This window comes from Xenopus laevis, chromosome 8L, assembly GCF_017654675.1.
Source record: "Xenopus laevis strain J_2021 chromosome 8L, Xenopus_laevis_v10.1, whole genome shotgun sequence".
Classification (NCBI taxonomy): Eukaryota; Metazoa; Chordata; class Amphibia; order Anura; family Pipidae; genus Xenopus; species Xenopus laevis.
This window is the reverse complement of record NC_054385.1, coordinates 91,309,109-91,332,995: the sequence shown is the minus strand read 5'-3', so window position 1 is coordinate 91,332,995 and position 23,887 is coordinate 91,309,109. Positions and strand designations below refer to the sequence as shown.

The following is a 23,887-nucleotide window of genomic DNA, read 5'->3' as shown; positions in this document are numbered from 1 at the left end:
CCTTTCTCAAGATGCCTTTCCCTCTAATATATATATATATTTCAACTTTGCAAAAAAGAGCCACAATCACAGGGCTTACAAGCTTTTAAATATGTTTTTATTTATGAGAAGAACATTTCTGCTGGGTCCCCAAGCTTACTTACAGCCAAAATGTTAGTCTCCCAAATTAATGCACTTAAGCCCAGTGAGTGCAAATCTTCTTTGCAATGTTGGAACATATATATATAGTTATGGACTTCTACACCCAGGCTGTGTTTCTTCTACTACACACGTCCGGAAGCTATTATATACATGAAACAGGGGCTCATTTATAAATGCAGCACAGCACAAAATAATTCACACAGTGAAAATTATTGCCCTGTGGGCAAAGTTTGTTACAGGTCAATCACCTATATCAATTAGGGATGGGCAAAATTTACCGCTAGGTTTTGCCATGAAAAATTAGTATTGATATGCTACACCTTATTAAATGCTGTTAGTAGTAAAAAATCAGTGCCTCTAAACATGCAACAGCAGCACTATCCGATAAGGCTAAAGGGATTCAACCCCATAACTTTCAACTTGTTGTTTGGCAACAAATAAAAGTTGTGCAATTGAACCCCCTTTAACTTTACTGAATAGTGCTGCTGATGCTGTTTGGTTGTGAAGATAATCTGAAACAGCTGAGCACCTGGCATGTAAACGGAGTGAATTTTGTGAAATACCACTAAAGACACCCCATTTAGCCTACAGTACATGCACTGAGCAGCTTTCATTTACCTATATAATTCACAATATGTAAGATACATACAATCTAAAATTCACTACAAAAGTCTAAGTAATTCATTCAGAGTCACATTACATGGCAGAACAGAAACCAGCACATTTTGCATCAGCATTGTTTAATAATCAGCCTGTATCTCCTATTAAAGATGTAGCCTCACTTTCTGCTTATGTTTCCATGATTTCCGAACACCTAACCTTATCTCCTGCCAGATCACTCACAGCGTGGACTGTTCTACTGGCATTCAAAAGGTGGCCTAATAAAATGAGGAACTGCTGTGGCTAACCTTAAAGGCTTGCATTTTTACTGTTATAGGGCTGGTAGAATTTAGCATATAAAATATTTAGTATATAAAATATATTAATTTCTACCTATGTTATTTTTATATTGTATCCGAAACTTCAGAAAAAGTTTATGTTTATATTTCTGTGTATGAGTATTTTCATATGGTTTCTAAATGGTCCAAGATTTGGTTAGGGTATATGAAATCACTTCTGCCGCTGTCATCTTGATCTTCTGTTTCACATCTGAGTGAAAAACCAAATCTGGCTCTAATAAATATTTACGCTGAAACCCTATAATTCACTACTTTGGTCCCCCTAAGTTGGGCAGCCCCACTGTTTTGGAAACTATGCCTGAAGGTTATTTAAGAATGCTTTTTTGCGTGACTGGATAAAGAGTTAGTAGGAGACTTTAATAGGCAGTATACACCTAGCAATATACTGTGCATGGACCAAACAATAATGCAGTAGCTTCATTTTTTTTACTTTCCTTGTTTAGCTCAAGAAATAACAAAAACTATAGACTTTCTCTGAATGGCAAAAACTATGTTTAGTACAAGCCCTATTCACTGATATCATGTAGTAAAAGATGTATACTGCCCCTGTAATATGATGAGCAAATATTCTGTCAATTATTTCCAAGTTCTTTCATAATGAACATTTTTAATTGACTTTTTTTTTTTATTAGTGATGTTTGGGTTGAGGCTGTCTTTTTAAACAGCTAGTAAATCATGATTGAGAACACAATTTTTACAATGCTGCTTTTTCTTTGTCTTTTGAAAGGAATATAAAGCCTTTACAGAGTTAATCGTTATGGACCCTTTCATTCTTGCTTCTAAAATGTATTTCTGAGAACTTGTCACTTTCAGTTTATATTATGAGAGATAAAAACGTAGATAACAGCTTCTAGTCAGAAAGTCCTTTTTTTCTCCTAAATGCAGAATGATTTCAGACTTTCCCTAATGACAGTATGGAAAGTACATTTACACCCTGCATCCTATTTTGATCAAGTTCACAAATAAGCCTGTCTGACTTAGGGACTTCCTGTTCTGCCCTCGGAATCTGTGACTTCAAGAACAATGCACTCGAGCTTCTCGATAAAAACTAAGTTGGAAGAGTGAGAATGCTTTCCGTCCTGATAAGGTAAGTTTAAACTTTTTTTGTTTAAAAAAAAAAAACAATTTACTACTGAATATTTTATCTTTTCATAGAAATTTTGTTTGTTCATTAATCTGTTTTTAGTAACAGTCAGTAAGAGCATTTGTATTTGGACAGACCACATGTTAGGACGCTCAGTTTGTCCCCTGCAGGGAGATACGTGTCATATAGCTTTTCACTATATCGCACACGTGGATCAATCCTTTCTGTTTATTTTTTTAGAATCATATTACAGGAAAATAAGAATGCACTGCAAACAGACCTAACAGTCGATTTAATTCTTTTTTCTCCATTGTAAAGAAAGCACACAATGCTCAGAGATGTCACTTGCAAGCGCTGTTTGCCATTTACATTAAAGGAAAAGGAAAACATTAAAGGAAACCACTCACTGCATCCTTAAAGCATGTGTTTATTGTAAACTAAAAGTCTTAACAAAAACGTGCAAATTAAATGAAAAAGGAAAAAAGTGCTGGCTCCAAACACAAAATATGGCTTGTGACTCACCCCAGCTAAACTGTATAACTAGGACCTCCCTTCATTGACGGCAGCATTAAAGGAGAACTAAAACCTAAAAACTTATATGGCTAAAAATGCCATATTTTATATACTGAACTTATTACACCAGCCTAAAGTTTCAGCTTGTCAATAGCAGCAATGATCCATGACTTCAAACTTGTCACAGGGGGTCACCATCTTGGAAAGTGTCTGTGACACTCACAAGCTCAGTTGGCTTTGAGCAGCTGTTAAGAAGATAATTTTAGGGGTTGTCACAAATTATCAAGCAGAAAATGAAGTTTGTCTGTAATATGAACTGATGCTACAAGGCTGATTATTAAATTCTGATGCTAATTGCACTGGTTTCTGAGCTGTCATGTAATAATTATCTGTATTAATTACCAATCAGCCTTATATTGTGACATTTATATTCTATGTGTACTGTATATTGTGAGGGTCCCTAAGCCACATGTGCAGTGAATCAGCAGATGAGGAGCTGGTGGGGCATCTTTGGAGACACAGATTTTCACTGCTAATGGACTGTGGTTGCTTTGGGCTGGTAAAGAAGCCCAAACATAATATAAGGGGGCAATTGGAAACACCAAAGGCCCTCAGTGTATGGAAGGTATATTGCCTTCTGTTTAGGTAACTAGCTCTTGAATTTTTTTTCTCTATTTCATAACCACTGCCCAATGAAATGGCTTTGACCATAAAAGGAAGAAAAATAACTTTTGAAATATATTTGTAAAATATTTTGAGAAGGCTTCACTTCTTCCAAATTCATAGATAGTTTTAGTTCCTTGGTTTCCCCTCTACCACTTGAGATATACCAGAACTTCCCTTCCAGGGGGCTTAGCATAACAATAGTTGATAATTCTGAATATACAGAGAATCTCAGTAACTAGTAGAATAGCTTTTATGGCAAAGTACATTTTGAAAATAAAACCTAAGGAGTGTTTTATTGCTTGAAAACGACCTTCTGAACTAAATGCCGCTTAATTCTTAAACACTTGTGGCTAGCCATTAATTTGCTTGTACACAGTTCAAAGGAGAACTAAAGCTTACAGCAAAGAAGGAGGCAATAAACACAATACAAGGGGGCAGATTCATTGGTATTTCCACAATTTGAGAAAAACGCATTATGAATATTTTTGGAATTGAAAAAGTGGTGTGGTATTAAACAAATAAATGAAAACATTTACAGGTGTAGGGTCTGTTATCCTGAAAGCTCTGAGTTACGGAAGCTCTCCCTTAGACTACATTTTAATCAAATAATTCAAATTTTAAAACCTGTTTTGTTTTTTGTATGTAATAAAACAGTACCTTGCATGTGATCCCAACTAAGATATAATTAATCCTTATTGAAGGGAAAACAATCCTATTGGGTTTAATTAATGTTTAAATATTTTTTTTAGCAGACTTAAGGTATGGGGATTACAATTATGGAAAGACCACTTATCTGGAAAACCCAAGCATTCTCGATAACAGATCCCATAGCTGTATATGAAAAAATTCAGCAAATAAAAACCACCAAGTTTCTTTAGAAGTTAAAGTATTAAAACATTTGAGATTCTCAGGTTCTTCTCAAATGTTCTAATACTCAAGAATGAAAACAATGTGGCTGCAGAAAAAAGTTGTGTTTTCTGGACAAAGCCAAGGCAACCGCAGCCATTTATCAGGGAAAATTCCCCCAGTTGCTCCCCATCTTTATTTGTGCTAATTTACTACATATGCTCTGTGCTGCTGCCAGGTGCCTAAGATTAGGGGCTGACTCACGATATACTGTATTTTTATATATTTAGATTATAAACCCTAATTAGAATTAAGTAATTATTAGTAAATTAGTAATTAATTCATATTCTCATTACATGGCAGCTCAGAAACCAGTGCACTCTCCATTAAAATTAGAAATCAGCCCTGTGCATCAGCTTCTATGACAAGTATAACCTTGTTTTTTTCCTGCTTGATGATTTCCAATGACTCATAAGCTTCTCAACAGCTGCCCAAAAGCATGTGCAGTGTCACTGACACTCAAAACAATATCCTAGATGGGGAGTGTCTATGGACAATTTTAAACACCTGAACCATTGCTGTTATAGTGCTGCTGAACCTCAGGACTGGCATAGTAAGTTCAGTATATAAAATACAGCATTTCCAGCCATATCCTGTTTTAGGTTTTCTATAACCCCAGAAGTGCAAGAGCACAAGGGGTGCAAAATATGATTCTTCATGCTCATTTAGAGACCACTTTCTGTCCTAGGCCTGCAATTTGGATCTTCCTACCTTAAGTCTACTAGAAAATCATGTAAACATTAAATAAGCCCAATAGGCTGGTTTTGCCTCCAGTAAGGATTAATTATATCTTAGTTTGGATCAAGTACAAGTACATGAGTTTCTGGATAACGGGTCCCATACCTGTACTGTATTTCAGTATTTATGATGCATAAATGACTTAATGCATAAATGACTTATGCTCCCTAAACATGCCATCTGTGGCTGCTGAAGGCAAAAATAATAATATAATATAATAATATAATTTTTATACCATTTTCTTTTCTTGTGGGGTTTAAAACTCTTTAAAGTTTATAAAAAATTTCAGATATTGCAGATTGATACTACATAATAAACAAAAAAAGAAAAAGTATTCCTAAGCAATTTGCCAATATACATTATTTAAGTGGAAGGCAGTATTTGTTTGCCCCTTTTGGCACTGCTGGTTCTGACTCTTGAAACTTCAGTGGTCTAGAAATGATCCTTCTTTCCAACAAACAATCACTGTAAACTTTATTTTATAGTTGAGCTGATTTTGTCAGTAGATTAAAACAACTAGCCTGTTGGACCTATGTGTAGGTTAAAAGTTTTTAACTGGAGACCCTTGATAAATAATTTCTCTCTAATTCACTTTAAAGGGATCCTGTCATGGGAAAAAATGTTTTTTTTTCAAAACGCATCAGTTAATAGTGCTGCTCCAGCAGAATTCTGCAGTGAAATCAATTTTTCAAAAGAGCAAACTGATTTTTTTATATTCAATTTTGAAATCTGACATGGGGCTAGATATATTATCAGTTTCCCAGCTGCCTCCAGTCAAGTAAACTCAGCCTTTCCTTCTCCTTAAATATAAATAAATTCACTTTAAAATAAATTTGGGGATTTACAGTATTAGTCACACTGGTGAGACAATTGACACTTTAGTCATATTTCCAGAGAAAAGATTCTGCTAAAAAATTTTCAGCCATGTGAAAGAGCTGAACAGCTCATGGTTTACGACCACATTTTTTTCCAATGCTTTTAAGATCTGTTATTCATTAAGGTGATAACGAATTACTTACTGTGCTGAGCATTTTGAGTGTTGCTCTACAGTCTGTCAAGAAGACATCCTTTTATTACCATCTACATAAAACAGCTATTTAATCAAATCAGAAACCACTTTTACATTGTATTGTTGAACCAGGGTGTTGATCATTGCAGAACTCCTTAGGGTCTGGCACACAGGACACTTTGTCTCCCGTGCATAACCTCCTCCAGAACTTCAAAAGTTTTGTTATCTATGCTGGAGAAGATTAAAAGCGGGGGTGACAAAACATCCCATGTGCCTTAGAGCTGACCATAGATGTGCAGATTTACCTTCACATGGGACAAATGATTGTTCGGTGCCATTTCCCGACCTGCCACTAACCATTCAGATCAAATAAAGTAGTAAAAGAACAGATCAGCTGATGTTCTGCCCCTGACAGCAATCGCACAAAAGTTACGTCCAACAAAAGCTGGCGACAGTCTCCCACTGATATCGTCAGATCGGCAATACATGCAGAGATATTATCGGTAGCCGACAGAAAATTTCTAAACTAAATATGACGGGACACTCCACACACGGCCTGAAAATCGTACGTAACTGAGATTTGTACGAATAAATCTTTGCGTCTTTGCCCAACTTAAGTGTGAATCACAGTTTAAACTTAAACCCTGTGTAGGCAGGAGTATTATGGGGAAAATATTGTTTTTTTGCATTTCTCTAGAAAGGATAAAATTGTAAATGTAAACAATCTCTACAAACAATTGTTCTTATGGTAACGTCTGTGATGCAGTGGGTTGTTTTGTGGGTTTAAGAACTGGCAGCCTGGGTAAATCCGAGGCTCTGCAATTGCCGTTGCAAATGTTGTATTTATGATCACATCAATTGAAGGTACTTGCATCTAAACATGATCCTTCCATACAGTTGCACTAAGTACCAATGCACCTGCCCAGTCTGCACTACTGGAATGAATTATAAACAAATGTGCCTATTGAGACTCGGAAACAGTATAGATATTGCCACTGTAAACATGGCGTTAGGTCCAGGGTTTCCACAACAGGCTGCATTAATAGATGCATCAGTCTTGTGGTAAAAGAACCACACAGCCATTAGTACCAGCACCACTAATTTGCATATAATTTAGCCCACTTTTGCAACCCTCTATCATTTGCGTGTGTTTGTAGTATAACCCCTTATACATACTTTTTGCACATTGTATTTTTCTTTAGATACATTAAGAACATAACTAATTTACCATTTTAAATTGGACCAAAACTAAATCCACCACCAAAAAAACAAATACCTAATCCAACCATGACCAGAGCAATAGAGTACAAATACTAAACTTAAATCCTGCAAAAAAGCAACCGTTTGATCGAATACTACATTCAGCCATTTGCTCTCATACTTAGCTTTCATTCAGTTCATAAAACTGCTGACTGTGACTTCAGATTTTAAGATACATAATCTGTTTTAGCATTCATATGCAACTGCATCTGGTATGTGGTATTTCTGTTTGTTATGGCTTTGCCAAATGACATTGCATTCACAACACATCATTTATTAGTACATACATTACAGGTAACGGAAGACTGTGGTTTACTACTGCGTTATGTGGAATACAACAGAAGAAAGAAATGTCTGACATCTATTGAGTACAGTCCCCATGTATCCATGCTTAATGTCAGACAGTCTGTGGATATTGGAAAGATGATGAGGGTTTTCCAGATAAAGGGTTTTTCTGTTACATAGTCAAGTTTTTTTAAATACAGACCATCACATTTCATCAAGCCCATCACATTCAACCATTTCAAATGAACCCCATTGCATATATATATATATATATATAAGTATCAAAATGTAAATATATACCAAGCAAGAGAAGGATCCGCACTCTCAGGGCTTAGATACTGAATAAAAAAGTTTTTATTAAAACATGCGAGTCTGACGTTTCGGCCTCCTCCGAGGCCTTTATATATATCTCCATTTATCGGCACGCACCACTCTATGCAATAATTACCGGGTGCTCACCAAAATCCTCATACTCCACCAGATGAAAGCACTCACGGGTCAGTCATATGAGTACAAGTAGCAAAACTTTATTCCAACAACCACATATCTACGCGTTTCGATCCCACTGGATCGTCATCCTGATGACGATCCAGTGGGATCGAAACGCGTAGATATGTGGTTGTTGGAATAAAGTTTTGCTACTTGTACTCATATGACTGACCCGTGAGTGCTTTCATCTGGTGGAGTATATATATATATATATATATATATATATATATATATATATATATAGTATTTACCATTGCTATACTATGGGGCAAATTTACTTATGGTCGAATATCGAGGGTTAATTAACCCTCGATAATCGACTGCCGAATGGAAATCCTTCGAATATCGAAGTCGAAGCATTTATCGCAAATAGTTTGATCGAACGATTAAATCCTTCGAATCATTAGAAGGATTTTAATCCATCGATCAAACGATTTTTCTTCGACCAAAAAATACTTAGAAAGCCTATGGGGACCTTCCCTATAGGCTAACATTGACTTCGGTAGGTTTTAAGTGGCGAACTAGGGGGTTGAAGTTTTTTTAAAGAGACAATAGTTAGACTATCGAATGGTCGAATAGTCGAACGATTTTTAGTTCGAATCGTTCGATTCAAAGTCAAAGTCGTAGTCAAAGGTCGAAGTAGCCAATTTGATGGTCGAAGTAGCCAAAAAAAATTTGAAATTCAAAGTTTTTTTTATTCTATTCCTTCACTCGAACTAAGTAAATGGGCCCCTATCTGTAGATCTTAAAATCACAATAGCCTTGGATATTATGCATTAGATGTTCAAGAAATCATCCAAACATCACTTACAGGCATTCTTCTGGATCACCATACTTTAAGGGGTCCATTAACTAACAATCAGATTTCGATTTTTCCCATGCATCTCTAAAAAATTGTGGTTTTCTTGTTATTTTAAAAAAAAAATCAGTGCAGAGTTCAGTGTAAATTTCCATATGTACTTTTTTTATTCTGATTACATGACATGACATTCTCATGACATTTGTAGTTTAAGAGTTTGTGTGTTTGGTCGTGGTCTCTAAAACCACTAAAACCACGAAAATTAGATAAATAGACCCCACGTCTACTAAAAAACATTTAAAATCAAATAAAATGCCACCAATATGGATTTGAGCTACTCAGTTACCATCACATACAAGGTACTGTTTTATTGAAAAATGAAATAATTGAGATAAATTATAACTTAAAATTTACTCTATGGGAGATGGCCTTGTCATTATTTGGAGCATTCTAGATAAGAGATCCGGTGCATGTACTATAAAAAACAATTTAGCTGCCCAGACTCCATATATAGCTTCCAAGACTTTTACTGGTCTAGAAGGTATTCATACACACCTAAAAGAGCAGGTGCATTTACCTGGGGCAAAGATCACTAAAGAAAATGCAGCAGTCATCTTTCCAAGCAATAATTGCAGGTGAAGAAATTGCACTGGAGCTATCCGGCAATTGTCATCCAAAGTGAATAAGAGCGGTTTTGAGCATTTTTGTATCTTGAAAATACTCTGTGTAATATTACTCTAAAAAGAAAGTCTTAAATGAACACTAATACCAAAACAGTTTAAGTTTTTGAATGCATTTTTGTAATTGCTTTTACCCGTTTTGGAAAAAAATTGTGTTTGCCTCAGCAACAATGCTATAGTTTATATAAATAGGTTGAATATGGAAAAGGGCACTTTGTTTACACAGCAGATGACAGATAAGCGGTGTAGAAAACAAAGGGTTGAATTCTTACACAGGAAGATAAATGGGTCAATCGCCATTTATGGCTCTCTATAAAATAAAACATTTCTGAGTAATAATTTTAGTTGTAGATGCTGGAAAATAGGACATTTCTTAGTAATATTTTTTTATTTGTAGATGCTGGATGAACACATATAGGGGCAGATTCATTAAGGGTCGAATTTCGAAGTTAAAAATACTTCGAAATTCGACCCTCGAATTGAAATCCTTCGACTTCGAATATCGAAGTCGAAGGATTTAGCGCTAAACGTTCGTTCGATCGATCGAACGATTTTTCGTTCGATCGAACGATTAAATCCTTCGAATCGAACGATTCGAAGGATTTTAATCCAACGATCGAAGGAAAATCCTTCGATCAAAAAAAGTTTAGCAAGCCTATGGGGACCTTCCCCATAGGCTAACATTGACTTCGGTAGGTTTTATCTGCCGAAGTAGGGGGTCGAAGTTTTTTTTAAAGGGAAAGTACTTCGACTATCGAATGGTCGAATAGTCGAACGATTTTTCGTTCGAAACGTTCGATTTCGTTCGAATTCGAACGAATTTAACCAATTCGATGGTCGAAGTACCCAAAAAATACTTCGAAATTCGAATTTTTTTCATTCGAATCCTTCACTCGAAGTTAGTGAATCTGCCCCATACATTTAAATGTAAATCAAATATTTTCCCTTTGGAATATTGCTTGATAGCTCCAACTAGGAGTGTAGTGGGGGAAGCTTCCCCATGGACTCCATCTAGATATCTACACAGTCAAGACCGGAAGGTAAATTTGAACAGCTAGATGCCATTTTAGAAAAGTGTAACTACAAGAAAATAGAGTATACTGAAAGCATTTTGGGAAGTTTTTTTTGTTCTTTAAAGTTAAGTTACAGACTTTTGCTGATGGCCTTCCTTTCCTTCACTTCTGATGGATCAACCGTGAAATAAATCAGCTTATGTTAGCAAAGGTTTGAATGTGCATGTGTGTTATTCCAGTAGTGATCCTGTGATGTGAGAATATGAGCACTTGATCTACTGATATTTCATCATTGCATGGTTGTCACTTTCACTCACTTACAACTTACTGAAAGCTGCCACAGAAGAGAGGGAAGGGAAGAGACTGCTCAATTGTCAGAGAGTTAAGAGAGGAAGTGGAGGAGGAATACTTTTTATCAGATAGTTTGCTCTGGGCAACTGCACTGGTGAAACTTAGCACCCTTTCTTAGTAAATCAGCCCCTGGGTGTTTTATAGATATACAGTAGTGTTCTACTATTTCTTACAGGAAAAGTTATTTTTGCTCCAGTAACAAAAACAACTGTTTTACGAAGAATGCAACATATATCATTTATTATATATGCACATTATTATTATGACATGCTCCCACTTATTTTGCACTGCTGCTGTCACTCTGAGTAATGTAGAAGTTCGGAAACACACATTACTCCCAACCAGTGTCGGACTGGGACACCAGGGGCCCACCCAAAAACCTTAGACCAGGGGCCCACCCAAAAATCTTAGATCAAGGGCACTATTATTCTTCCTCTCTTCACTCAACCTCTGTTGTCCTGGACTCTTTTCTTTACATACTATAATCTATTATTCCATCTATTTAGCCTCTTTATTTTCATATAAATAGGGAATGATCATGAAATAGGCCAAATGTTTAGCAGCATGAGGGCCCACTGACACCTGGGCCCACCGGGACTTTTCCTGGTATCCCAGTGGGCCAGTTTGACATTTTTGACCATGCCCATTTTATGGCCACACCCCCTAATTATCTCATCCATTTTACAAAATGTGTAAGTTTATGGAAGTTTGAACACATTTCTGGAAATTTTAGTGCAATGTTTTACGTGTTATAACAATTTTGCTAATGAAAGTGAATTGCCCTTTAAGCGGCTAGTCTCAGTTCTCCCAAGAGACCTGCTTATCTTAAATAGTTACATCTTAAATAGTTACAATTGTATCTTTGTTTATCTTAAATTGTTACAAAAGTATCCAAGTGCAGCTGCAGAGTGTTCTGGGCTCTCTGCCAAAAAGCCTCTTATTTTAATTAAGTTTTTAAGTTTCAGAAACGGTTTCTGGAGTCAGTGCAGGAGATCAAAGAGAAAGTTGTGACATTTCAGTAAGGAAACCCAGGACTGCGGGCTGAGCCGTCAAAATAGAGGCTGTCCCACAGAAAACAGGAGGTATGAACACATAGGAGGTGGAAGGAGCCACACCTTTGATAGGAGGGTTCATTCAGGGTCGGACTGGGGGGCCCGGGGCCCACCGGGACTGCTGACCAAGGCCCCCTCTGGGCCCCCTGTCCCCCTCCTGTGAGGCGCCGTGAAATCCATGCAGGCGCGCATGCGCACACGGCTCGCCTCAGCGCACATTCGCACACGGTGCGCATGCTTAAACGGTGATGCGCACCACTGAAAATACTTTTTTTTAAAAAAAAAAAAAAAAATCGAGCATCGGGTGAGGGGGTCTGGCCCGGCCCATGAGGTCCAGTCCGACACTGGGTTCATTTAACAAAAGCAAGGCAAGGACGCAAAGAGCAGAAATGTACTTTGCGCCATTACTTCCTGTACATCTCTGAGTAATGTAATTTATACTAGCTACAGAGTATAAATAGAAAGAAAACCAACTTAATTTCCAAACTTATTGAGGCTTTAGGATAAGTATGCTTTTACCTTAAATTTGGAAACAGTTTGCACTGAACTGCTGAGCAGAAGTGTTGCTTGATATTTTTTTAACATCTGAATTGCCCCTATGAGCAATAGTATTGTCAATTTCAAATGTAATTCAGAGACTAAACTTCCTTTTGTCCTTTCTATTTAAAAAAAACCTCTGAACTGGTTTGATTAGTCTCTCATTTAAAAAAAAACTTCAAACAGTTACATAGTAAAAGCAAATAAATATGACAACAAATGTGGATGAACATTAGCCTCAGCACTCCACAGAACAAACTGAGGGAACATATAACAGCTATTAAAGATAAATCAAACCAGACATAGACATATACACAATACATTTTTGGTTTCTTTTCTCCCACATATATCAGATAAAAACTTCTAACACTCTACTACATAAAATAGAGGAAACCACAGCAGAAAGGCCTGCCTGTGTGAAAAGCAACATTCCATCTGCCACAGCTAGCATGATTAGCACCCTTTATTATCACAGGAGATAAAAGATTGGCCTTCACAGATATAGACACCACAATTATTATTATTATATACCATTAATTCACAAAGCTATTCTTCTGAGTTTGCAAAAAAAGCTATAAAAATTCACAGGGCTATTTACTTTGCTAAACCTAAAAGATAAATTAGATGCCAAGTTGTATCTCAAAAAATTAAGAACATTTTGGCAATTAACAACTTATATATGCAGCATTTCCAATATGTATTGCAAGCATATACCATGTTTTTGCTCACAGTTGCTGAAATGGTCTTTTAAAGTGAAAAATGCACCCATGCAGAGCTGTCCATTATCCCCTATGCTATCTGTTATCTCTCTTGAGCCAGATACAGCATAGAGATCAAATTTGTTACAGTCAAGAATAATAGGAAGAAAAACAATATATTTCAGATGAAAGGAGGAGTAAAGATAGAGTCAAACCATATTTATAAAAGTATAAAGGATTTTAAAATTCTTTACAGTAATGTGTATGAGAGCAGCAGTGGTTAGGAAACAAATCAGTGGAATTCACCACACACCTGTCATTCAACCTGTCTGGCCAAGGTCAGGAACTTGTAGTCATCCTGACGAAACGTTGATACCTTAGTGACTCAATAAATGGGGTAAGCTCTCCAACTGCATATTATTATGTGTGTGTGGCTCCGTCATAGCACTTCACTAGGAGACAATTCAGGTCACTGTCAGTAATGTTAGGGAAACACTGGGGACCCCTGGTAAAGCAAAATTTACTCTAATTGTATCAATGTTAAGTTATCTTATTACAGGTATAGGATCTATTATCTAGAATGCTAAGGACCTGGGGTTTTCTGGATAACAGTTCTTTCAGTAAATTGGATCAGCTGTATTTACTAAAATCCGAATTTATCTCATTGGACCAAACTCCAATGCCTGATTTTTGCTTATTTAATAACAAAAAAGACTCAATTTAATCAGATCCTTAGAAAACTACTTAGAATCTAGGGAAAATCCAAATCGTACAGATGTTTCCTGCTTTTTTCCAGAATTGTTCGATTTTTCGAGTTTTTGCCCCGAAAACCCAGATTTTTGTTGGATTTTTGGCTTAACTCAGCGCAGACCACGATAACTTAAAATTGGGATAGATGCCTCTTCCGTTGACTTATACAGGACCTCACCAGGTCTGAGTACAAGGTACTGTTTTATTATAACAGTGACAAAAAAAGGAAATCACTAAAAAATATAATTATTTGCTTAAAATGGACTCTATAACAGATGGTCTTTCAGTAACCAGAGATTTCTGGATATTTGGTTTCTGAGTGTTGCTAGTTGACAAATTAGCAAATATTAATTCTATGGATCCCACTGACAGTTGCATAAATAGGCACAGCAGAATTGCAGAAAAAAAATGACACACTAATTTTAATCTCAGTTTAAAATATGTTAGCCATAAGCTGCATTTGATATGCTATCGCATTTATGATAAATTGCATTTGTTTTGTTGCATCAGTAACAATTACAGTAGGTGCAACTTTTACCAATTTACTGCACCAACCTAAAGGTTCAGCATCTCTATAAAATAATGGTCCAGGCACTCAAACTTGTCACAGAAGCTCACCATCTGGATTCTGTTCAAAGACACTGCACATGCTCAGTGTGCTTAGGGCAGCTGTTGAGAAGCTAAATTTAGGGGCTGTTGCAAATTATCAAGCAGATGGGTTTGTCTGTCATATCAGCTGATCCTACAGGGCTGATTATTCATTCTGATGCTAATTGCATCAGAACATGAATATGAATTAATTACTAATCAGGCTTGTGTTGTGACTTTTATATTGTGTATATATACTTTTTATTATGAGCCAGCACCTAAACTCAGGTAAATGACACCAGCTCACAACATGCACAGTAAATTAGCAGAAAAGACATGGGGAGCTACTGTGGCATATTCAGAGGCACAAATCTTCCCTGCTAAAGGGCTGTAGTTGGATTGGGCTGGTACAGAATCCCAAAACATAATGTACAACATTCCTAGCCTACATCTTTAGTTAAGCTTAATTAAAAGAGAATTAATGGAGAATTCTCCTTTAATACAGCATTTCTTCTAATAGTAATTGTGGTTGAGCTCCACATCTGCTACTATTGTGTAAGTCTTGACAGATGCTTGCATTTTGACACAAATTACATGTAAATTGCATCTAGCAAATCCTAGAGGGTACATCGCTTCTGTAGAACGTGCTTGAAACAGAGCTTACATCCGATTCACTGGTGCGCTACTCACGTGCTTCAGCCAGGTCCATGTTGGTGGAAGCTCTGGGGTTTCCCCAGCCATTGCATACAATTCATAATCAATAGGCAGTATAGGCACATTGGCGACCATGTAGAAGTGCAAGCGTGTGTTTGGAGACTTTAATGAATTGTGTTAATATGCCATCGCCACTGTTTCTAATTTAGAGCACTCACACTTGTAGGTGTAACTGTAGGTCATACTAACTGCTTAACCTTAAGAAATCTTATACAACATAGTTGAATGTCAATAAAGAAAAAATCATGACAATCTCTAGTAAGTACAGCTCAGTGATTAGGCAACATTTAAATCATCATTAAACATTGTGAAACATAGTGAATCTAAGCAAAGTATAGGAATTAGAGAGGTCAGTATTGCAACAGAGGATTGTCAAAAAATTAAACTGATTCACCAAAAAATAAACAATTCAATAAAGTCTGCTGCTTGTTAATTACATTTTCATGAAATCTGAATTTGCCCAAATCATTAAGGTCTGTGATGATTCTATTCAAAGAGTGCCTTCTTAATGAACTGTAGGAAACCATAGGTTTAGTATGTCCTTATGACTTTAAATTCCTACACTTCCTAGTTGCTGGGCAGGTGCCCATGTATCTAGTTTATCATTGGCATTATTGTACTATTGGCCTACAGGCCTATGACCAGTTCCTGACACACTTAAACAAAGTGTCTTGTTAGGGGTGGATTTTTCTTTTTGGCTTCTGGTTGCTGACCCAGCTGGAGGTTTTCCAGGGAGCCTGGGTACACCAAGGCCCAGTAACGCCTTTCTGCTCTAGAGGGACCTGTGCCTCTAGTGAAAAGTCAAGGAGCAGGGCCCCCGAGAATTAGGCAAGCCAGAGACAGGTTAACTCTTTCATAGCACTCCCTAGGATAGTGAGACTCAGAGATTAATTAGAATGAGTAGCCTATGCTCCTACAAGGATTTATAATAGGGAGTAGCTCTCCCATAGGCACTGAGTCTGCTGTATGAGATCCAGGCAACATGCCATCCTAGAGGTGTACCTTCAACTATGTCCATATGGTTTTACATGTGCTGTATCCGTTTAACTGTCCTGGCATTCTAGCATCTTATCTGCAATTGCCTCTTTGGATTGTGAGCATACCCTGTGGATCGATTGTCTTGGACAATAAAAGTTATTTGTTTCTGCATGAACTTCCTGGAGTCCTTTATTATTTAATTTTATGCACAGTAGCCTAGGTAAGTTTCAATTACCTTCCTACTTCATATCGTCCACCTAGCAAACACCCAGCCTGTTGTGTTGGAGTCCAATGTAACCCATGCTCTATATCTTTAGCTTGGACAATTTGGTCTAATATAGTCCAAATTAGAGGTACAGATATTATTGGCCTTTGTTCAGATTTTGAGGGGGAAATCAACTGTAACTAATTTCTAGTCTTTAGTGTGTTTTTGACAAAATAAATCTCATATCTCATGTTTTATTTTCAGTGGTTTTACAGCCTACTTTCTGTTCTGTTTTGTCCCTTTCCTACTTCCGCTGCAGTATGGTTCTCAAACTACTATTTTGTTTCTAGGGTAGCTGGCTTTAACGTGTGTGTCAGACTATGAGGGACATAGGAGGGACATAGGAGAGGTAAAACAGAAAGGAAAATACATTCCAACTGAAGCTTACCCAGATAACAACTGTCTGAGACACGGTCTAAAAAATACAATGGCCTTTGTACAGCATTTTTTTTTCAAGTTTTACTTTAAATCCTAAAATAGCAATTTAAACCTATAGAATACAATCAGACTGCCTAATTCTACCCACTCAAAGCTGGTCCTACATTCCTAGCTGTACTTTTTGTGGTTTACATTCCCCCAATCCTTTTATTACTTTCAAGCATTATTAACAAATGTGCAAACATGTGCAACTGTCAAAGTAGACCACAGCTATAGCACCAACTGTCAGAGTAGACCACAGCTATAGAACTAAAGCTAATTAGAGGGTGTTTTTAACTACCACTGGTTAAACTTTTTTCCTCTAATGCAACAGCTAGAATATCTATTTTTATTCACTTGAGAAATGTGAAAAGTGTAAAAAAACCTCTAATACAGAACTTCACCGGGTAAAAGCTCTCGAGGTCCTATAAGTCAATGGGAGCTGTGCTGATCCTATTGGATTGTTTTAATCAGTTTAGACTTTTAGTGGTTTTCTAATTTTTTTTCTTTAGGAATTGTCTGAAAAACTAAAATTTTTCGAGGTTTTAGAGGTATTCAGATTTTTTAGAGTATTGTTCAGCGTTATTTTCCATTAGTTTTTTTTATTTGGAACTTTTAATAAATGTCATGACATTCATAGTGTTAGAGGTTGTGAGTTTAGGTGTGGTTTCTAAAACCTCTAAAACCACTAAAATCTGACCTTTCATAGGCCTCCAAGCTCTAACACCGTTCAGAATTATTAATCCACAAAATAAATTACGAAAGGGAATAATGATTCAGAAAACTCTTTTTTCATGTTTCAATACATCGTTCCAGCAATGAATACCACTCAGTAAAAAATATTGATCGGTAAATTGGCCCCTGAAACTAGTAGAAATTTGCTAATAATTCCTTACCCAAAAAGAGCAGACTAAATGGTGCTGTTTAATACACAATATTAAGATGATTAAGAAATTACTTTTCAGATGTTGGTGTTTATCTGAAAATGGTTACTGCCGTGTACATGATATGATAACAAGCACTATAATAGCTTTTTAAGGTTAACTGCACCAGCAGGCCCTATGCAAAATATAAACAAGGATTGACTGCCCCCTAGCAGTAAAAAAAACATTTAAGTTGCATATCCTGCGAATAATGTAGCAAAGGTAAAATGTGAAAATTACTAGAATTAAAAAATGCAACTATAATTGGATTTTTCTATTTGTATTCCTTCTATTTTTTTATATTCCTCCTGGTGATTCCTAGTGCAGAAACCCTCATATGTAATAAAAGGCATTTTATTTGCCTAGGAGCAACATCCCATAGCAACCAATAAGATGTTTGCTTTTAAACAGGTGACCAGTAAATGCCACCTGGTGATTGGTTGCTCTGGCTTACTGCATCTGGGCAACTAAGTGCCTTTTATTACATAACCCCATTAGAGTAGCAAATAGTTTTTCTGAATTGGTAAGTCCCCATTAACTGGTATATATTTAATACAGTGTTTGAATATGTCTGTTTAGTTTGTAGTATATTACTGTTTCACATTTTTGTTCCCAAAATCACAGGCCCCTACAAGTGCTTGTGTGGCAAAAACAAATATATTATATATATTTATATATTTTCATGATTTCTTTACTTATTTAATTTTCTGTTAATGCCTTTCAAGTATGAAAACTTGTTAATAGTATTAAAAAAATATTGTAATTGTAGAAAGAAGGGTGCCCAGCACACACCAGAATTAAGATGCTCTGATCTTTATTAGTCTTTATTATCACATTCCAGAAAGACAAAAAGTAATAAAATAAATGTGACAGAAAACTTCTGAATCATACCTGCAAGAGGGTTTGGTAGGTAGAATAAAAAAAAATTAGTCTAGATTTTACCACTTATATAAAAAAATTATACAAATATTGCTAACCTCCACAATCCTTGAAACCTTCTGCACACTGTTCACTAGGAACAACCCATGTGCTACCATAGTATGCTGTATTATTTAGTAATCAAAATACTAAATACCTACTCAAAATAGGTGCACATCGGGATTTTTTGAAAAAATTAAAGATCCATAATTTTATTTATCTCATTAAAAACAGACCAGTGTTTCGGTCTTCTTTTAAGACCTTTATCAAGACTTGATAACCTGAGTATTTTTAAAAGGCACATGTGACAACTCACCCTGGTGGTCTAGTGGGGGTGAGACGGGGACACCAGTCACACCCTCTGTGGGGACGCCCGCCGCATTCGTCCTGTTCCGGTGAATGCACATCTCGTCCGGGTTCGGGTGTTCAGCTTTTTCCGACTATATCCAGAAAGTCCCGACGTGACGTCATCGGGTAGCACAAAATTCAAATATTTATAGGGCTCTCTGTGTAAATCTCATTGCCCAACATAAAGGTCTATTCATTAGTTCCTGGGTGTGATGTGATTCTCTGTAGTTCTAAGTTGTGTTTGACCCTACCTGTTCCTGACCAAGTCTTCTCTTCTTCCTGTCCTGACACCTGCCTGTATTTTGACCATTCTCTCGGATCCTGTTTAAGTCTTGGTGATATTGGTATATTGACCCAGCCTGTGACCCTGATTAAGCTTTTGTCTTAATTTTATTGTACTGTGCTGCCTTTTTGGTGTATTGACCCAGCCTGTGACCCTGACGATGCTCCTTGTTCTCCGTTCCTGTAAAACGTGCAGTTGCCTTGCCTACCCAGAACTCTCTCCCTGGTCCTTTCATACTAAAACCTGGCGGCACCCGAGTAGCGGAAGGCTTCTCCCGAAGTGAAAGGTGGTTGTTATAGACAGAAGGCTGAGTCATGGCCGGGACCTTGGGGTTTGTTCTGGGTTTGGGATACCAATTGTAACAGCACAGCCATGAAGGTAATACACGCACCCTGAGGACCAAAATTGCTACTAAAGCCATCATTATTTATTAACAAATGACTTAACTGAATCTAACTGCATAGTGCAGTAGACATCGTAAGAACGGTTCAGCATCCTAATGCTGAAGAGCCATGACAGTGCCTGGTGCAGTAGGAATAATGTTACAGGATTAGCAGAGATATGTTTTGAGAGTGTGCCTGGGGATCATCAGCATAGCACTGATACTATGTAAATGGCTCCACTCAGTAGCTTCAAACAGCACTAAGAAGAGTATAATAATCGAATAAACTTTCCACCCACCAAAGACATGTTTGCTTAAGGACTATTTATTCAAAGTAAAGAACTACTTGCTTTAGCTTGTGGTATCTCTGCCATTAGCCTATTGATATATAATATTCACATGGACAAATCTTGAAGGGCTGCTGAAGATATGAACATATTACTGTTTTCTACTGTTCTCCTTGAACTTCCAAATATATCATCATTTTTTCTCATTTTTTTGACAGTAGCTGGTAATGAATCATGGACACCAATGCTTCAAACCAGACATGGACTCCAACAAGCATCTTGAGTTCTTCCAAATGCAGCCTAGCATACAATGAGAGTGTGCACTTTGTGATGGCAATCTACAGTGTTGTTTTGGTGATTGGATTTCCAGCAAACATATTAACATTGTGGTTAACAATACTGCAGATACGTAGAAAAAATGTACTGGCCGTCTATCTGTTCAGTCTATCTTTAAGTGAATTGATGTACTTAGGGACACTACCTCTCTGGATCCTTTATGTGAAGAATGACCACAAATGGGAATGGGGCGCTTTGGCTTGCAAGATCACTGGGTACATCTTTTTCAACAACATATACATAAGCATATTCCTGTTGTGCTGTATTTCTCTAGACCGATTCTTGGCAGTTCAGTACTCCTTGGAATCCCGAGGTGTGAGACGTCAGAGAATAGCCACAATTGTAACTTTTGCTCTATGTTTTTCTGTAGCACTGGTTCAGTCTACTGCATTCTTTATAAAAGACGGAGACACGGAAGAACAATCAACTTGCTTTGAAACATTGCCAATGTCTCTGATGACTGCTAATTTCTATTTTGCTCGATTTATTATTGGCTTTTTAATACCTTTATTTGTTCTCATATTTACAAACTGCAGCATAAAAAGAAAGATTCAAATAAGTGACAGCTTCTCACACCACCAAAAATCCAAAGTAAAGTATTTGTCAATAGCTGTAATAACCATATTTATGATTTGTTTTGCCCCTTATCATCTTGTTCTCCTTATTAGGGCCATAGCTTTTGTTTTGAACCCAAATAACTCTTGCCAGTTTGAGGAAAATATTTACACATCTAATGCAGTACTCCTTTGCCTAGTCACGGTAAATAGTGTGGCTGATCCATTTATCTACGTGCTGGTAAGTGAAAATGTGAGAAAGGACATCTGCAGAGGTCTACGAACATGGAGAAGGCAACTGTCGACATCTGTCAAAAGTGACAATAGCAATTACCCTCATATTTACAGCTCCAAAGAACTCCAAGGAGAGAATTCTTCTGCACAACCTGCACATCTTTTATAACCTCAAAACTGCCAGACAGTACTTTTATTAATGGAATGGAAAATAGCTTTTTAAGGTTTGCTCGATAATATCGAACTTGCACTGCTTGGAACGAACAGGTACTAGGTGGTAAATAGTGCTCCAGTTAAGTAACCCACTGAAACCAGGGAAACACTTATATTCATTGTTAAACTAATAGATAAGATAATTGCTATGGGTTACAGCAGTGGAACAAACCCGCAGAGTGCTAATAAGCCAGCTTAATTTAATATAAAGAATACAAAAGCTTTTTAATTTATCAGTTTCTTTTGGTGTATATATATGTATTTATTAAGCAGCAAGTGGCTGCCAAATGCAAAATATCTGTTAACAGGCTTCTAAAATGATAATAAATCAATGTTAAACCAAAGCTCAAAACCAACTGACCCATAAAATGTGGTTCATTTACTGCACAAAAAATGTAGGCCATTTTAACATAAGCATCTCACTCATACACACACACACTCAGGAAACCTCGGACTGCCGTGTTCATAGGGTACCACTGGGACTCTTATGAACTCCCTAGGAAGACTTCTTCTGCACTTTTTAAGGTTGGCTTAACAATATCTATCTTAGACTGGTGGTCCCCTTTTACTAATATGATTTTTTCCAGTGTAGTGAGTCCTTTTACTCTGGGCTCGGGCTGCACTGCATTCAAAACGGTAAGTAGGCAAATAGATTACAAATGTATAACTAAGGGAGTCTGTGGGAACCTTACTTGTACTTTGCCACAAGATAATGGCGAAAAACTTTACATTGTATTTTTAAAATTATATACAGTACTGTGCAAACCACAAGGCTGATGTTACATGTAAGCCTTGCAAAGCTTCTAAAACATTGAATACTTATTGATATGTTTATCATGTTCTCAATACAAAAATGTAAATAAAAGTAATTTTACACCAGTTACCTTTTTGGTACCAAGCCCTGAGACTGAGTGTTACATTTGATAGGCTTTTGTGGTCTTACCAATAAAACAACTGCTGTACATATAGACTCATGTCCAGAAGTTTGGATGCCGCCATAAATCTTCATGCTTTGTCAGGAAAGAGAAACCTCTCTTGTCTACTGCATATGGCTCTGGCCAATCATTAATACTAGAAATTACTGAACACATAAGAAATTTAACCCAGATATGGACAGGGCAATTTTAAGTAAAATTATTAAAACTCCTTGTTTAACTAAAACAATAGAGCCCTGGCAGAGAGACTAGCAACTAGAAAAGCTATACTACAGAAATAGTTGTCAACTACAACACCATCGATAAAAATCTTGTTAAACAAACTGCAGTTTCTTTTCCATATGGACAGGTTAGAGACATTCATAAATAAACTCATACTGGTAAGTGTTTGTGATAGTTGGTATATATTGTCTCTCTCTTAACACTAAGAGAGATTTACCAAAGGTTGAGTTTTAGAGGTTAGTGAGGTTTTTTATACCTCAAATGAATTCACAACTCGAATGTTTTCGAATTTAAGAAAAAACTTGAATGAATAAAACTAAAATCAGTGAATTCGGGGGGGAACAACTCTGAAATTTTAGTTTTCTTTATAAAATCCTGAAAAATTTGGGCTGGGCTGGTACAAATGAGGAAAGCTGGATTATGTTAGTTTAACATAATTATATTAGTTTAATTATTTGTATGTTGTATGTTATTTGTATGTTTTAATTGTTCAAACTTCCAGTCTACGAGGTAACTAGGCACTCATTTTTTAATGACTGCATGTTCCCCTATCTTCAGTTCATACCTATTGTCTTTAAAGGTTTATGATTGTTAAAATGATGCTTGCACAATATATTATTGACAGCCGAACCACACAAATTTGGAGTATCTTTATTATGTATACATTAAATATGCTTTTACGATACATTTTCATAAAATATTATTATTAAAAAATTTTGAAAGTGCAATCACTGTCCCAGACTGGCAAGCACAAGCTCCATTTACATTTTAGCCTTATTGTTCTATCATCTGGGTATGTATGGCCAGTGTGGTCCAAGCGTGGTGCAGAAGGACTTTGCCAGTTCCAGTTCATCTACTTTGGCCTCATATCAAAATAGAACAAATAACAAATGACTTGCAACATTCTGTTTATGGTATTTCATGCACTGTTTTGTCCTTTGTTTATACCTGGCTTATTCACACAACTTGACTGTAGAAAACAGAGGTCAGTTAGCATCCTACAGTACCTACAGTACTCTGACCTGATATGTTTCCTTTTCTGTACATATCTGTGGCATAGTAAAATTAATCCAATTAGTAAAACAAAAGTAGTGTAGATAAGCATGATTTTGCCATGAAATTTATATGGATACAAGAAAAGTCAAACAACAGAACTATCTGTTAATGTGAAGGAAACATTTCATTGATTACTATTGCAGAGAGAAACATTTTGCATCCCAAAGGTCTGTATTATAGCTGTAGTATACCATTTATCTGCAGGATTCTATCACATTATACATGTGTATACACATATACATAAATATGCCTGACTTTCATCTTATCGAAAACTATACAGGAAAAATTTCTGCATGATAATCTT

At 36.6% G+C, this 23,887-nt stretch overlaps 1 protein-coding gene across 1 annotated transcript; it reads left to right on the top strand.

Moving 5' to 3' along the window:
• The first annotated feature begins 1,773 nt into the window (after positions 1 to 1,773).
• Positions 1,774 to 23,556, top strand: gpr132.L (G protein-coupled receptor 132 L homeolog). The gene is made up of 2 exons (XM_018230631.2): positions 1,774 to 2,187; positions 20,252 to 23,556. Exon 2 carries the CDS (start codon positions 20,268 to 20,270, stop codon positions 21,324 to 21,326), a length of 1,059 nt encoding a protein of 352 aa, XP_018086120.1. The 5' UTR covers positions 1,774 to 2,187; positions 20,252 to 20,267; the 3' UTR covers positions 21,327 to 23,556.
• The last annotated feature ends 331 nt before the right edge of the window (positions 23,557 to 23,887 follow it).